We start from the raw sequence: 15,780 nt of genomic DNA, 5'->3' as shown, positions 1-15,780 counted from the left end.
TAAATGGTTTTTTTCCTTCCCCCCCCCCCCCCCAATGGAAGTTGTGGTTCTCTCATGATTCTGAAGAAAAAACACTAGACACCTAAACAAAATGACATGTAATTTATGAATTAATGATTAAATGACTCACTCAAGATGTACTAGTTTCTTTACTGGATGAATCAGCATTCTTGAACGAATCTCTTGTATGATTCAAAGACCATTTTAACAGCCCCTTTTCGCCACCTACTGGTTTAACGATTGAATCGATAAATCTTCATTTGAAGTTTCAAATTATTTTCAAAAAGTGATTTACACATCCGCTACCAGAGTGTGTCCGCTACCATACACATCGTACACACAGTTTATATCTGAACTATAAACTTTTATCCCAGTACTTCTGTGATTTGAATGTTTGTAACACAGAAATAATGATACTGTGTGACTGAAAAGACTGAAGCTGTTTCATGCATGACAGACAGCTGCTCTCATTAGGTCAGCGGCAGCGCAAACGCAAATTTAATTGTTCAAATCACACTGGTGTGATCATACGCTGCACGGACGAACCAAGTGATCACGACATTGATCGCACACGTCAAAGGTTGAGGAATGAAGCAGATGAATCATTGCAATTTAGGAATATAATCACGTAAGTGTTTGAATCGTGTTCGTGTTAACTATCTATTCAATTAAAGTGCTTTGTCATGTTGGTGGTTACATCTCTCTTGCAACATGTTTAGCTATCACAGATATTATACTTAGCTTTTTTAGCTTTTGATTGCAAATGTAGCCGAACTTTGGAGCGCTTAGATTAGCGAGCAAGGTCTTGGCAGATCGCTAGGTCCGGTCCTCACAGATGAAGAAAAAAAAAAGCACATAGGAATCGATAGGTGGAATCGAAATTTTAATTTGACAAGTATCTGATTCCTGACCTTAAGTATCCGATTCTGGAATCGGAATCGATTTTCGATTCCCAATCCTACAATTGATTATTGTCATAATCCTCCAGCCCTACTTCGTACCACAATTTATTAGTTTGTTGGTATGTTTCTGTATTCTATATGTTTTTGGCCTTATGTTTTGATCCCATCCCTGAACTTGGTGACAGGCCTTTTTGGACCTATTGTTATCTCTAATCTTTAGACATCTGGATTGTAACCAGAATCATTGTAAATCAGATCCTGACTTTTGTTTCCATTTAGTTGACCTAAATCCAGTCAGAAGTAATTACATGCTTACCCTGGCATTAAAATGATTTAAGTTTAATATTTACCCTGTTCAGTAGTGTCAAATCTAAATCATTGTCCCTGGCAAATTGCTTTTAGCTGATCACCAATTAAATAGAACAAATGGAACAAACAGAAATGAGCTGGAACAGGTACAGAGCTAGATGAAAACTCCAATAGTCACTTTATGAGCTTGTGAAGATAAATGTATGGTAATCATATTATCTTTGTTTGTAGTTAAAACTGGTCACGTTTTGTTTTATTTAGATTGAGTTAATGGCAGGCTTCTATCAGACATTCTCATCTGCCTCATTTGTCTCATCTGTCTGTCTGAGGAGTGATTAGTTTTTTTTTTTGTGTGCAGTTGGTTTTGAGATCTGTTTTTGTAAATATGACTTTATTTTAGCAATAACATATCAGTGGTTTTGTGAGAGCACTTTATTTCCTGTTTTGTCAGTACAGGTTTTTAGTTGACATCCTTCAAAGAACTGTCAGTCTGGGTTATTGAAAATATTTGCAATCATGTACAGATATAGGTGTAATATTTAGCGTTCTTTTTTCTGCTTTGTTAATTATCAATTATATAAACTATTTAGATCTAAATCTAATGCAAAAAGATAGTGTAAAACAATCAACCTGTGGTAAAAAACAAGTATCAGAGCTCTGAAACTGATCTGTTCGATCTTTATATCACAATGAATATTAAATCTTTATAGTAATTTTGTTTATCACAAATGTTCTGTGCAGGTGAGCAGTAATGGGGCAGCTGCCTCAGGTCAGGTAGCTCAGATAGGTGAGACTGCACTGGACCCCCAACAACAACAGCAACAGCAGCCCAACGCCTGGCAGGTGATTAAAGGTGTCCTCTTCAGGTGAGTCCTTAATGTTGTGCACTTAAATGTTTAACTCTATAATTTTTTTCTTGTCTTAATATGCACTTTAAGAACTTCCTGCACTTTGGTCTTTATTTGACAGAGGTGGTTTGTTTTTGACCATTGTAAAACTGTGATGTGCTCGGTAACTTATAATAGATCATATGGTAGTGTTTAAGCTAGGTGTGCTGTTTTCCAGTGCATTTGAATAGTTTATTTGGTAATAATTATTAATGACATCTTCAGGGTTTCTGTTAGTATCAAAATAGGTTTGAGAATTGCCAACTTTGACTGGAATTGCCTACTGAAGTTTTGATATTGTATCAACCCCAGCATGAGCCCTGAGGAGCTGTATTGCTCAACAGACATCTCGTGAGAGGAAAGCAACTGAACTCCTGAGCTGTTCTGGGTGCTCTAATTGATGTCAGGGGGGTTTGTTAACTTGTGTTAATATTTTATACTTATGCAATATATAAAGTTTGTCAAAATTACAGTATTTACCTTCTCCAGTGATATTTCTTTAAACTCACTTTTCTCATATTTAAGGTGGGCTGCTAGAGGCTGTATTTCACAAAAAAAAACTTTTTCATCTGTCTCATATCATAGATGATAGTGTAAGGCAACACTATTGCATCATGAGTTTTGGGATTATGCTTTCAGAACATCATTGTACTGAAGTCTAATGTGAGTCTGCTCTTGTGTTTGTGTATCACCCAGGATTTTTATCATCTGGGCTATAAGCAGCTGGTTCCGCAGAGGTCCATCAACTCCAGATCCCAACACTCCTGCTGGAGCTCCACGAGTGCCCAGCCAAAACCTCTTCCCCAAGGACACCCTTATGGTATTCATAATCAAGACTAGGGTTGTGACGGTGATGAAATTTTCCCACCACCAGTTAATCAACGTGTGACAACACCCATAATACCGGTATCAGCAGGGCGGGGGGTGGGGGCTTGTGTTCATTGGAGTTTTCCCTCTTTTCCTCGCTTTTCTTCACTTTTTAATAGCTTATAAATGCCCAATGCGCATCTTACTTTCACTTTTAAATTGGCATCAATTCCACGAAAACAGAACAGTACAACGACGAACTCACTTAGGCTATAAACATAGAACTTTTCTTAACAAAACAAATAATATAAAATAACACATAACTTACACAGTTTAATTATAAAAAAACTGAAAATCTGCAAACACTGTGGAACCAAAGAATTAAATATAGAACGCTTATTAGCAAAACGAATAATAAAGCTTGGAGGCATGACATATTGATGTAAAATGAAATAAATAAATTGCACAAACTTTAAATAAAGTAAAAATCAGCAAAGACTGTGGAACCAAATAAATAAGAAATGAATATAACAAAACCTCTTCCCCAAGGACACCCTTATGGTATTCATAATCAAGACTAGGGTTGTGACGGTGATGAAATTTTCCCACCACCAGTTAATCAACGTGTGACAACACCCATAATACCGGTATCAGCAGGGCGGGGGGTGGGGGCTTGTGTTCATTGGAGTTTTCCCTCTTTTCCTCGCTTTTCTTCACTTTTTAATAGCTTATAAATGCCCAATGCGCATCTTACTTTCACTTTTAAATTGGCATCAATTCCACGAAAACAGAACAGTACAACGACGAACTCACTTAGGCTATAAACATAGAACTTTTCTTAACAAAACAAATAATATAAAATAACACATAACTTACACAGTTTAATTATAAAAAACTGAAAATCTGCAAACACTGTGGAACCAAAGAATTAAATATAGAACGCTTATTAGCAAAACGAATAATAAAGCTTGGAGGCATGACATATTGATGTAAAATGAAATAAATAAATTGCACAAACTTTAAATAAAGTAAAAATCAGCAAAGACTGTGGAACCAAATAAATAAGAAATGAATATTAAAAAAAAACTTCCACAATCACCTTAGATAAACGGCACAACTCAATCGCCAAACAGGCGTTTTTGCATTTCATTTTAAAATGCCGTGATGGGCAAGTGACGTAACCAGTGTTGCAGCTTAACACGACTATCGCAGCAAGCCTAATCAAGACCTTTCCCATCTGCCTTTTACATGTATAACATAAGCAGGATATCTAATCAAGCATATAACCAAATTCTCTGTAAGAATTGGTTTGTAGCTGCTTTTGTAATTCTGTTACCTGTCTTTTCACAGGATTTATATGTTTATATCTCTGAGAATGAGATATTTACAGATTTTAACAATACAGAAGCCCTGTTCTGGTACCAGCAAGATCTGGTTTATGGAGATTGGACCACAGGGGAGTTGGGGGATGGCTGCTATGAGCATTACCTAGAGCTGGGCCTCTCTGAGGTGAGACACAAATGCTTTCTATAAATATGAATGGAGTAGATCTGAGACTTGCATGGTTGTTTAAGAAGTAACATTTATTTTTGATTGTACATGTTTAGCAGCAGTGTCGAAATCCAAGAATACACTTTTGTTTGGCATTGTTTATAGTGCGCCTGTTTGTTTGTTCAGAGTGTGAAGCAGAACGGCTCTATATACATCCACATTTACTTCACCAAGAGTGGCTTCCACCCAGACCCCAAACGCAAGGGCCAGTACCGCAGGCTATCCACGGTCCATGCCACTCGAAGTGAGTGTGTCCAGTTTTTGCTTATGTTACTTGCGTTTCTTGTTCTCTCACTCACCTCTGTTACACTTGTGTTTTTGCTGCTCACAAGTTTGACTGTCAACAGGCCTAAAATAACACATTATCAGTGCATGGGTGAACCGTCTTTAAAGCCTTGAGCCCATTTTCACACATTTCCTGTTCAACAGTGCTCAACAAATACAAGAGGAGGAAGTTCCTCAAGACCAAGAACCTGTTGACGGGAGAAACTGAAGCTGATCCAGAAATGATCAAGGTAAGTTTTAATGAGATTTGTCTCAAAATAAGCTAATCGAGATTGCTCTTGGCTTGTCCCCCATCCTTTTTCACCATATTTTCCAACGCTGTGTATTCTGGGATTGCCTTCTCAGTGAATGACATGTATGCTGTGAAGTTTCTAAAGTTCTGTTTGTACGTTCTCAGCGGGCTGAGAGTCATGGGCCTGTGGAGATCATATCCCATTGGCATCCCAATTTCACTATCAACATGGTGGACGATCACACAGCTTGGGTGAAAGGGTCTGTTCCTCCACCTCTTGACCAGCGTAGGTTTTTTTTTTTTAGTGCTAAACTTCCTCATATTATTGAAACTATTTATTGAGCCGTAGATGAATCCAGAATCGCCTCTGGTTAACCTGAACACTTCTTTTCCTCTCAGATGTGAAGTTTGATGCAGTGAGTGGAGACTACTATCCCATTGTTTATTTCAATGAATACTGGAACCTGCAGAAGGACTATTACCCTATAAACGAGACCCTGCAGAATCTGCCCCTTCGGCTCACCTACTGCCCCCTCTCCTTGTGGCGCTGGCAGTTGTATGCCGCCCAGAGTGCCCGCTCCCCCTGGAACTTCCTGGGAGAGGACACTTACGAGCAGTCAGATGAGGACCAGGATTCTGTGAAGGTCTGTTCTGCACTTCAAGAGAATATTTTTAATTTAGAGATCCAAGTTTCTTTACCGTCAAAATGTTTGAGATGAAATCAGGGTTACAGACATGTTTATAGCTGTATGAATGTAGAAAATGTGAACCTGGTTTTGATTTTTGTTTTTCACACTTCCAAATGTCAAATATAAAAATGAAATATTATTTGAATGGATTGATAATTGGTTTTAATCAATATTCACACTTTTTTTTTTTTTTTTACTTGTATTTAGTTAATTTTGGAAGTACAGATAAATGACACCATTTGGTTGGTGTCAAAAGAATAGTACCCCACAATTAAAACCCATTAAATTGCAATTATTTAATTTGTTGATTTAGACCATTTAGATTTTTTAAAAAATTGTATAATGCTAATGGAAAAAAATATAATTATTAGAATATTTTGCATATTAATAAAATGATGGTTTTGGCTATTGTGGTAAAATGCAGAAAAAATAAACTAATTTTGGCTATTGGAACAACTAGTTTAATAACTTAAACTATTAGTCAAAAAAATCAATTGATTGGTTGTAAAAAGAAAAAAAAAATTCTAAATGTTATTTGCTTCTCATAATGCGTCACCATTTCCGGGTCCAGACCCTGTATCAGATGACAAAACTGCTGCTAATATACACTCATAGTGTGCTGGAATACTACCAAAAGGTCATGATCCTACCCTTTATTTCCATACTGAAATCTCAAATAGCCAGACGGTAATTCATCTTTCATGAAATATTAATTAATCAAAATATTGGTGTCCAGGACCCAGTGTGCCCAGAGGCTATAGTGCACACTGTGAGTTTTTGAAAGCTTAAATGTGCAGTATGTATAAATAGTGCGCGCATACACCTGTTTTTCCAGTTGAAATTAGTAGAGGCTCAGACACGAAAGAGTCACAATAAGCAGATAATCTTCTTAGCCCGAATCATGAATATTAATTAGATGATGTAATGTTAAAACTACAAGCAGTGTAACTACTTTGAGAAATGCCATTAAAGTATCTTGTTGTGTTAATATACTTGCTTATTGTCTCAACAGGTGGCTCTACTTGAGACCAACCCCTACCTCCTGGGACTGACCATCGTTGTTTCCATCGTCCACAGCATTTTTGAGTTCTTAGCCTTCAAGAATGGTAAATAAATATTTATGTATGTATGTGTGGTAATCGATTGAGACTTGTGGGTTCTGGTGTCTGAGCTCTCATTTCACTTTCTCTGCAGATATCCAGTTCTGGAACAGCCGTCAGTCTCTGGAGGGGCTGTCTGTGCGCTCCATCATATTCGGGGTGTTCCAGTCTCTGGTAGTGCTGCTTTATATCCTGGACAATGAGACCAACTTTGTCGTCCAGGTCAGCGTATTCATCGGTCTGCTCATCGACTTCTGGAAGATTACCAAAGTCATGGACGTCAGGGTGAGATGATGCCACTGTCAGGCATTTTGGATTGCTTCAATTAAATGGCTAGGCTTGAATTCTTGGATCTCGATGTTGATTCTTGTTTTCTTTTCCTAGCTGGACAGAGAGAACAGGATTGCTGGAATTGTCCCACGATTGACATTCAAAGATAAGTCCACATATGTGGAGTCTTCAACCAAAATCTATGATGACGTAAGAGATCTTTCAGCTGCAATTTAGAGGTGATTCATCAAATACACATAATTTATACAAGTTTTATGATTGTCTTTTTTGCTTTTTTTCCCCCTAGATGGCCTTTAAGTACCTGTCCTGGCTGTTGTACCCTCTCTTTGGGTGCTATGCAGTTTATAGCTTATTATATGTGGAACATAAAGGCTGGTACTCTTGGGTGCTCAGTATGCTTTATGGGTTTTTGTTAACCTTCGGTAAGTATAACTGTACTTCTGTAATTGCTGCATTCAGCTGCATTTCTGATTATCAAAAATTGCTCCGAGTCTGTGGCAACTTAAAAGTCAGTAACTAGATGCTTGAGGAAAAACTCAAAAAGGGGAATTTCACTTTTTCACCTTCAAGGCCCAAAGGATTTTCTACAGTTCTGTAAATAGAATAAGAGACAACGCTGTCCGCAAGGACACACTGTCACGTGTGAAATCCAGTCACTAGCCTGAAGGGTGTGAATGCGTGTTGACACACATTCATATTTAATGGATTTTAAAGTGAAATTAACAGAAACTTTGTCTTAACCTTCAGATGTAGCTTTTTGCCATATTCCGAGTTAGTTTGTACTTTACATTTTATGCAGTTGGCAGATGCTTTTATCAGGGTTTCTGTGGGTCATACATCCTAATTCAACCTTGCAGAAATAAAGGTCTTAAATGAGAACAGAAGGTCTTAAATTCATACTTTTTTGCCATTAAATGTTGCCTGCATTGCTAATAAGTAATATCCTCCTCAGTAGTTTTGTCTTTCTTTGCTATCTAAATATCCTTAAATTAAGATACATTTACTGTAGAATACTAAATATGAACTTACCTTCATAAAACCTGCAGAAACCCTGATTTATCCAAATTGACTTGCATTACATTCAAGACATACGTTTTTATCAGGTCATGCTTTCTCTGGGAATCAAACCCATGACCTTGGTGTCACTAATGCCATGCTCTACTGTTTGAGCTACAGGAACTTTAGTTTGTAATTCTGTTTGGTGACACTATTATTGCTGAAATCACACAGCAAATTACAAAATGTCTGACATTTTAAAAATATTTTGTAAAATCACTCATTCAAATGTTTTAAAGATGCTTCACAGTGGTTTACTAATTAATTAATTAATGCTTTAATTAGCATGCTGACAGCATGTTTTGCTTGAACTTTTAGACAGTTACGGTGGCAAAAATTATTTTAGGGAAAATTTGTTTACATATATTTTAGCACAGCTATTAAAGCTATACACATTTTAGTTTCCCATCAGGAGCGTTGCATTTTTCTGTTGGCATGTGACATTAAAAAGTGGTTTATTTATTTAAAAAAAAAAGGCATCTCTCAAGACCCCTGAGTCCTCAAGACTGACTAGTTGTTCAGGCATCCCAATGATTTTAAATTGTTTTCTCACACATCCTTATTTTTCATTAGTTCTTATGACACGTCCAACTGTAAAAATTCAACTTGCCTATAATTCAAATGATAAATGCTTTGTTTTTCCTAAAGGGTTCATTACCATGACACCGCAGCTCTTCATCAACTACAAGATGAAGTCAGTGGCCCATCTTCCCTGGAGGATGCTCACCTACAAGGCCCTGAATACCTTTATAGATGACTTGTTTGCCTTCGTCATCAAGATGCCAATGATGTACAGAATAGGTTGTCTCCGAGATGGTACGTGCTTATACATTTCCCTCTGACACTTTGAATTTCTCAATATGATTGCATCAGTTTAGTGTTATGTTAAACGATGTCTAGTATTAATTGGATGTACCACCATTTCTCCACAGATGTGGTCTTCTTCATCTATCTGTACCAGCGCTGGATTTATAGAGTGGATCCCAACCGTGTGAATGAGTTCGGGACCAGCGGAGTGGAGCAGAGCAAGGACAGCCCAGCCCAGCCAGCAGCTGCCGACACAACCGCTGCCATCACGGATAAATCAGAGGGGGAGAAGAAAAATGATTAACCCCTTTTAACCCCCTCCCTTGCCCTCTGGTCTTGTGAAGGTGTGATAAGGCATCTTCAAGGCTGAGTTTATGTTTAATTGTCAGGGAAAGGGAACTGGATTAATGGTATTACGTAAAAGACTGCTGGGAAAAAAAGTTCAGTTCAGCGTTCCTCCTTTGTGTGGAATCCACAGGAAAAGAATATTTAATGTTGACTTCTTAAAATCATTCTTTTTCAATCTCCCATATTTTTGCAGTCAAAGTGAAGTAAAATGTGATGTACTGTATTGTATATTTTTTGGGTTGGTAACACTAATAATTTGAAGGGTTAGGTGGTCCGTAATTAAATCATATTGGCTGGAGTGAATAGGGCGATTGCAGTACATATCATTTTGTTTTTTGAAGTATAAGAGCGAGGGAAAAGAGGCCAAACGCAGCCTTGCTGGTCTCCTGATTCTGTGTACTTATTTTCTGTTCATTCCATGTGTGAAGGGGTACCAGGAAGCAGTTGTGTAGTGTAGGAAGGAGGTGGCCAAGAAAAAGAAGAAAAAAAAGCCAATTCTGTTCATATGCTACCCGTGCGAGACAGAGACTTGCCGTGTTTTTAAAACCAGAATTGATGTTGCAAACTTGAACAAAAAATAAAGAAATAACAGCCTTGTAGGTATTAATATATAATTACATTAATATTATTAATAACTATGATGATTTCCTTTTTTCTTAAGCTTCTGAATTTTCTTTTATATGTCCTAAAACTGTATAGCATCTCAGCTTGTAAAACTTAATCATGCTGACATGAGCTTGTCTAGCGATAGCTGAATTGCCAGTCTTCTCACTGAGAACTAGTTCCATTACATTCACACTCCACGGCTGGACCACCATGTGTCACATCCAGGTTCAGCTCGACACATTTACGGTCCAAGAATGCGTGAGATGAAAATGTCTGGTTTGTCCTCATTTTCTTTGGTGCCGTACTTCTGAATTGATTGGGCTTTCTTTTTTGGTCCGTTCCAAAATTGAATCACTCATGTTTATAGTAAAGCATAAGTGCAGTTTAAATCCAACATTGTTTTATTCATGTCTCAAGAGTTGTTCATTTGCATATTTGGCTTTTTAAAGGGGTGACATTGAGCTCATAGGGAAAAGTTAAACATTTGATTACACCATATGAAGAGCATACTTGCTCCTCTGGTTTAGCATGAATCTCTGCCTTAAAACAAATGTTTTGTAGTTTCCAATGCAAAGACTTATGCTACCATAACTACTTTTTTCATATTAAAATAATACTAAAATTGCTCGAACAGGTTGGTTTTGGTATAAACTAATATTATAAACTAGCAGATTTACATTTTGTTGGACAAAAACGAAGCTCATTTTTTGATTGACAGGTTGTGAATTAAGAACATGAACCATAAAAAAACCCATTCTCTAAGGCTTTGGCAGGATTTCGGATGATACACATTGAGTCACCAATCTAAATTTCTCTTCACTATCATGTGTTCCGCATATTCACCTACTGTATGCTATAATCCAAAAATGGTCCATGTAGCTGCAGAAAGCAAATGATGTTGTATAGAGCTGTGTTCATATTCACAAATGTAATCAGGTTTAACATGCATTTTTTTTATTTGTTGTGCTGACACCTAGCGGCGTGCATGCAGCAGCACGCAAACGTTTTCAGTCACAGATGTCATAAGAAATGCTCTGTTTGCACTCCATTCGCAATGGTTCATTTATTCTGCTATCAAAATTGTCCAATAACAAGGCAGTTTCCGAAATAAAGTGAGTAAAATTCAACTGTTCAATATGGCGGCCCCTGTAAGGCGACCCGCTCCGTGTAAAAATATTCATAATGCATCATAATTGTCAAACATTGTGCTCGTTCCTATGTGGATAAAACGTGCTTAATTACGAACAAAATAGCTTTAACAACTTTTTACTAATAAAATTAAAGTTAAACTAGGGTGACCATGCGTGCCATTTTTTCCAGACGCGTCCTTGCCCGGATTTGTTTTGGCTTTGTTTTCATGCTTGCTGCAGGTAATGATCGAAAAGTAGTTTGACCAATAACATGCAGGCATTGTACATAATGGACCAATCATGGTGTGTGAGAGAAGGTGGGATCTACGGTCAAAGCGATGCAATTACGCGCTCATAGGATGTGTTCGACTTAAAAGCAGCGCGGCTCAGATCGATCAGTGACATCAAAGTACCTCGAGAGCGTTTTGAAAGCATAAGGAATCGTCTGTACGGTATTTTGATGTCATACACCGATCGGTCTGCACACGCAAACAAAGCCAAAACCTAGATATTTTAGGCAATATAGAAATCCTGGCCAGGACGCGTCCGGGAAAAATGGCACGTATGATATCACCCCAAGTTAAACTGATAAACTTATTTGTAAATCAATGTTCACCTCACATTTATTAGTAAAACGCAGTAAATATCAACTCATAGATTTATTCAGAAATATTACAAATCACACAAAAGGCCCGCTTTAAACAGAAGAAAACATTTAAAGTTCTTTTGATATTTAAAATGTTTAAATATTAAAATTTAATTTTGCTTCACAATCAAAAGGTTACACAATTAAACTTACAAAACATTACAATAAAACAACACTTCAAATGAAGATATTTCGTGAGTCTGGAGGGTCCATGTGGAGCAAATTCACAATAAAACGGAAAGTTGATTGACGAGCTGGTCTGCGGTCGGTCTGTCCGACGCTGGCGTCCCCGTCCCAGCACAGGCGGATCAGTTTTTGACACTTCTGTCCAAGAGAAGACTGGATAAAACATCCCTAGCGATGGAAGGGCGCAGATTATACGCTTATGTTATAACACTTTTCAGTTACAATATTTCATATTACAGTAAATGTATATATTTAAACATAGGCCTATACATATATTTACAACATATGTTGCAAATTTAAAGATGGTGTTGATAAATCACATTCAATTAATGTGACGATCTAGTCAGGGTTCTCAGTCCCGCTCCTGGAGGGCCAATGTTTGTTTTTAACTCCGCCAAATTTGTTTTCCTTTCCTTTCATAAAGTATAGAGTTCAAGTTACCTCTGAGTGTTACAATTATAGGATATTTCAGAAACTTAAAAAAGCTACTACACTTTACTGTAATATGAAATATTGTTACTGAAAAGTGTTATAACATAATCAAACATAATTCAAATAATGTATTTACTTTTCCAACAAAGGCAGGGTTTCTGCGGGGCATTGAAAATAATTAAAATTCATTAAATTACCTTTAATAACTAATAACAGTCATTCAGGACTTCGGTTCAAAAACTCGGGAAGTCTTAATTAATTTCAAACAATTGTTTGTATAATTAATTAATTTAAATTAATGTATCTAATAGACACATTTATAGCAGAACCTCAAGTAAACTACATATTCGTTCGGTTTGTCGGTCGTTCGAACGTTTGATTTTAGCATGGAATGCGCTTCATATATTTCTCTGTTCACGCTCCACTTCATCTGAGAGTGAATTCAGCGATCTTATCAGATCTCCAGCCGCCATGTTTCAAACGATCCAAATGTGCCACGCTTCCGCCAATCCCTGCCTTGAAGCAATGACTGGCGGAGGGTGGGCGTGGTCAGCTCGGAATGCATTTTCAAATTGAATTTTGCTACAAGTATCGCTCGGCGTCATGATGAAAATGCAATCCTAAGTGTTCTAACTGTTAGTCTAAATGCATTTAGGACAAATAGCACTTAAATTATCATTTTGCTACCATTTCTGCTTGAACATGTTACACATATCAAATCAATTTGTGTTATTCATTTTCATTTCGCAACTTATAAAGCGTTCAAATGTGCATGCAATTTACATATTAAGTTGGAAATGGCAAATGTAAATTATATAATTTAATTTTCATTTTACTTTTGCACCAAACTTTGCACGTATGGGTAATGGAAAATGTCAATTTAAATACAGAAATACAATGCCATTTTGCATATTGCATTTTAAATTGAATTTCGCTACCTATATGCTTCCATAGTCTTTGTTGCTGAGGTGCGTAGAGTGCACGACTGCACGTGGTGGCCGCGATCACGCGCACGATGTTTTGATTGTGCAGGCAGTGTTGCCAGATTGGGCGGGTTTGAATTTTATTGTGCGGGTAAAACTTGGCTTGGGCGGGTGAACAAAATTTGGGCTGGTTTGGGGTCAGTTTGGCGGTTTTCAAACATATAAATTGCATAGGCTAATTGTTTAACAAAACAAGCCCAAGTATGTATACTGCATCCAATCAGTCATCATAACGTTACTACACACACACACACACACACACACTGCAGAGGCGCTGGTGCTGATGTAAACGTCGACAGCAGCACTTATCACGAGGGCTCAGCACACATGAGTCAAAGGTGACAAGTTATTAGCGTGATAAGTTATAACGTATCTGATTTTGAATGTAGTGTGACTGTATATTCAAGTAATCACAATGCCTAAATATAAGTTAAAGAGTGGGAGAGTGACTCAACTCTCAAAAAGTGAATTATTGTGGAGTGAGATGACACCAAGGCTCTATCACTGCATCTCCGAAATCAGAGCACATCTGAATTAATCACAACCGAAACTAAATATGTCGGTTTATACGAGCATGTCTTTTATCTTTTAAACGTCCAGATGGATAAATCCTTGAAAACTGCTAGACTGGATTAGTTTTGACTGTGCAAAGTTCTGCATTATGTTCTACAATATGAACTTAACCAGAGGCTTCCTCTAGTTCTGTGTCAAATTATAGAGCGACACGATAAGCTAGGGTGATCATACGTGCCATTTTCCCAGGACGCGTCCTGGCCAGGATTTCTATATTGCCTAAAATATCTAGGTTTTGGCTTTGTTTGCGTGTGCAGACCGATCGGTGACATCAAAATATCAGACAGACGCTTCCTTGTGCTTTCAAAATGCTCTCGGGGTACTTTGATGTCACTGATCGGTCTGCACACGCAAACAAAGCCAAAACCTAGATATTTTAGGCAATATAGAAATCCTGGCCAGGACGCGTCCTGGGAAAATGGCACGTATGATCACCCTAGGTAAGCGCATTATTGTTGTTGGTATTTTTTTAATTGTCGGATTATAATTAAGTATCAATGAATGACACAGTTTTGCGTCGACTGTCATGGTGTGCGCATGAACGAGTGTGAAATACCTGCTAACTACGTTGCTTTTTCCTATCACTTATATTGGGCACTTTCTGCATTTAAACTGGATTATTCTGACTGCTGACATTGAAAATCATGCACGTGTTGTTTCGAGGGTATCGGTTAATTTCACGATTGCCATTCTGACAGTGTCTGCTTGCATATTTTATTCATGTTCGGTAGCCTAATTCTCTTTAATGTAGGCTATTCGCCCCGATTTGATCCGTTTACCTGCGAGATTTATCTTATTTATAATTTATATTAGCCTATTTTGTCGTCAATATTTTGTTTTAAGGAGTTAAAATGGCCCTTATCAACCTTGATTTACATATTCTATAACATTATTTTGACAGTTAAAGTTTTGGGCTGGAAATCGCCCATGCAATCTGGCAACACTGGGTGCAGGTGCGCCGCCGCCGCATTGAGTTCAGCCCAGACACTGCCTCGAGGCCAGCTTGTTTGTCACACATCTCACTTTCTTTACAGCAACAATCTCGTCAAAGTATGTGCCTTTGAACACCAGACCGAATCCACCGCTGCCGATGGGCTTCAAGGCCTGTAGTTCTCGCCAATGAATCACGGAGGACCACGGTCTGTGGGCGATTTTACCGTGAGACGTGTTTGTGGGCACACGCAGCGTGGATCCACTCGCAGTTTTGGATAGCGGGCTGCTGCACGCGCCAAACTTCAGCCCAAAATCCTTTGGCAGTAGTCGGGTGACGGCATAGTGCATGGTAACCGTGAACCCAAAACAGCTGTCCGCTAAATTTGGAGCTCCGCTTCGCGTGGGAGAGTTCACGTGCTCATTATATGCACGTCTGTCATATGACCATCACAAGGCGTTTAATTTGTAGGTTCTATGAAACTATGTTCTCGGTGTGTAGGAGGCATATTTACATAGGTAAACAATGGTTAAAACGAGTCCGTTTAAAACCAGTGCTATAAATCACCCGCGTTATTTGCGGCTCAGATGTAAATCTCTTTTCTACCTTACTAGTGCTGTATTATCAAAGTCTGACGCAATGATGAAACCAACATGCTCAGCGTGCCCTCGTTTCATCCATTTACTAGAGATCATGTGACTATATCAACCTCACTCTGAGCTAGTACAGTTATTTATTAATATACATGCATGCATAAAAAAACAACAATAGTGTTTGTGTATAACAATAGTAGAAATTATATTTTATATAAGCAATTTAATATATTCACACACACACACATATATATATATATATATATTTAAATATATTTTCTACCTTAGTAGTGCTGTATTAACAAAGTCAACAGATCAACAACAGGCTCAATGTGCCCTCATTACATCATCATTGTTATTCTGCAATATTTACACTAGAGATCATGTGAATATCAACCTTCTCACTCTCTGAGCTAGTACTCAAAGTTATATATAT

General features: G+C 37.8%; 2 protein-coding genes across 2 annotated transcripts in view; one reads left to right on the top strand and one right to left on the bottom strand.

Moving 5' to 3' along the window:
• Positions 1 to 9,860, top strand: part of clptm1 (CLPTM1 regulator of GABA type A receptor forward trafficking) — a 13,624-nt gene extending 3,764 nt beyond the window's left edge. The window contains exons 2-14 of the mRNA XM_016236741.1: positions 1,953 to 2,077; positions 2,795 to 2,918; positions 4,256 to 4,414; positions 4,583 to 4,700; positions 4,886 to 4,971; positions 5,139 to 5,259; positions 5,373 to 5,617; positions 6,675 to 6,768; positions 6,857 to 7,047; positions 7,147 to 7,242; positions 7,340 to 7,475; positions 8,758 to 8,925; positions 9,042 to 9,860. Of these exons, the coding sequence (XP_016092227.1) occupies positions 1,953 to 2,077; positions 2,795 to 2,918; positions 4,256 to 4,414; positions 4,583 to 4,700; positions 4,886 to 4,971; positions 5,139 to 5,259; positions 5,373 to 5,617; positions 6,675 to 6,768; positions 6,857 to 7,047; positions 7,147 to 7,242; positions 7,340 to 7,475; positions 8,758 to 8,925; positions 9,042 to 9,220 (1,842 nt within the window). The 3' untranslated portion in view covers positions 9,221 to 9,860. The remainder of the gene's footprint in view (positions 1 to 1,952; positions 2,078 to 2,794; positions 2,919 to 4,255; positions 4,415 to 4,582; positions 4,701 to 4,885; positions 4,972 to 5,138; positions 5,260 to 5,372; positions 5,618 to 6,674; positions 6,769 to 6,856; positions 7,048 to 7,146; positions 7,243 to 7,339; positions 7,476 to 8,757; positions 8,926 to 9,041) is intronic.
• A 4,929-nt stretch (positions 9,861 to 14,789) lies between these two features.
• Positions 14,790 to 15,432, bottom strand: LOC107554270 (serine/threonine-protein kinase mos-like). The gene has a single exon (XM_016236740.1). It carries the CDS (start codon positions 15,099 to 15,101, stop codon positions 14,796 to 14,798), a length of 306 nt encoding a protein of 101 aa, XP_016092226.1. The 5' UTR covers positions 15,102 to 15,432; the 3' UTR covers positions 14,790 to 14,795.
• Positions 15,433 to 15,780: the final 348 nt, after the last annotated feature.

The sequence above is a fragment of the Sinocyclocheilus grahami genome, unplaced genomic scaffold (assembly GCF_001515645.1).
Source record: "Sinocyclocheilus grahami isolate Dianchi unplaced genomic scaffold, SAMN03320097.WGS_v1.1 scaffold496.1, whole genome shotgun sequence".
NCBI lineage: Eukaryota > Metazoa > Chordata > Actinopteri > Cypriniformes > Cyprinidae > Sinocyclocheilus > Sinocyclocheilus grahami.
This window is presented reverse-complemented; position numbering and strand designations above follow the sequence as displayed.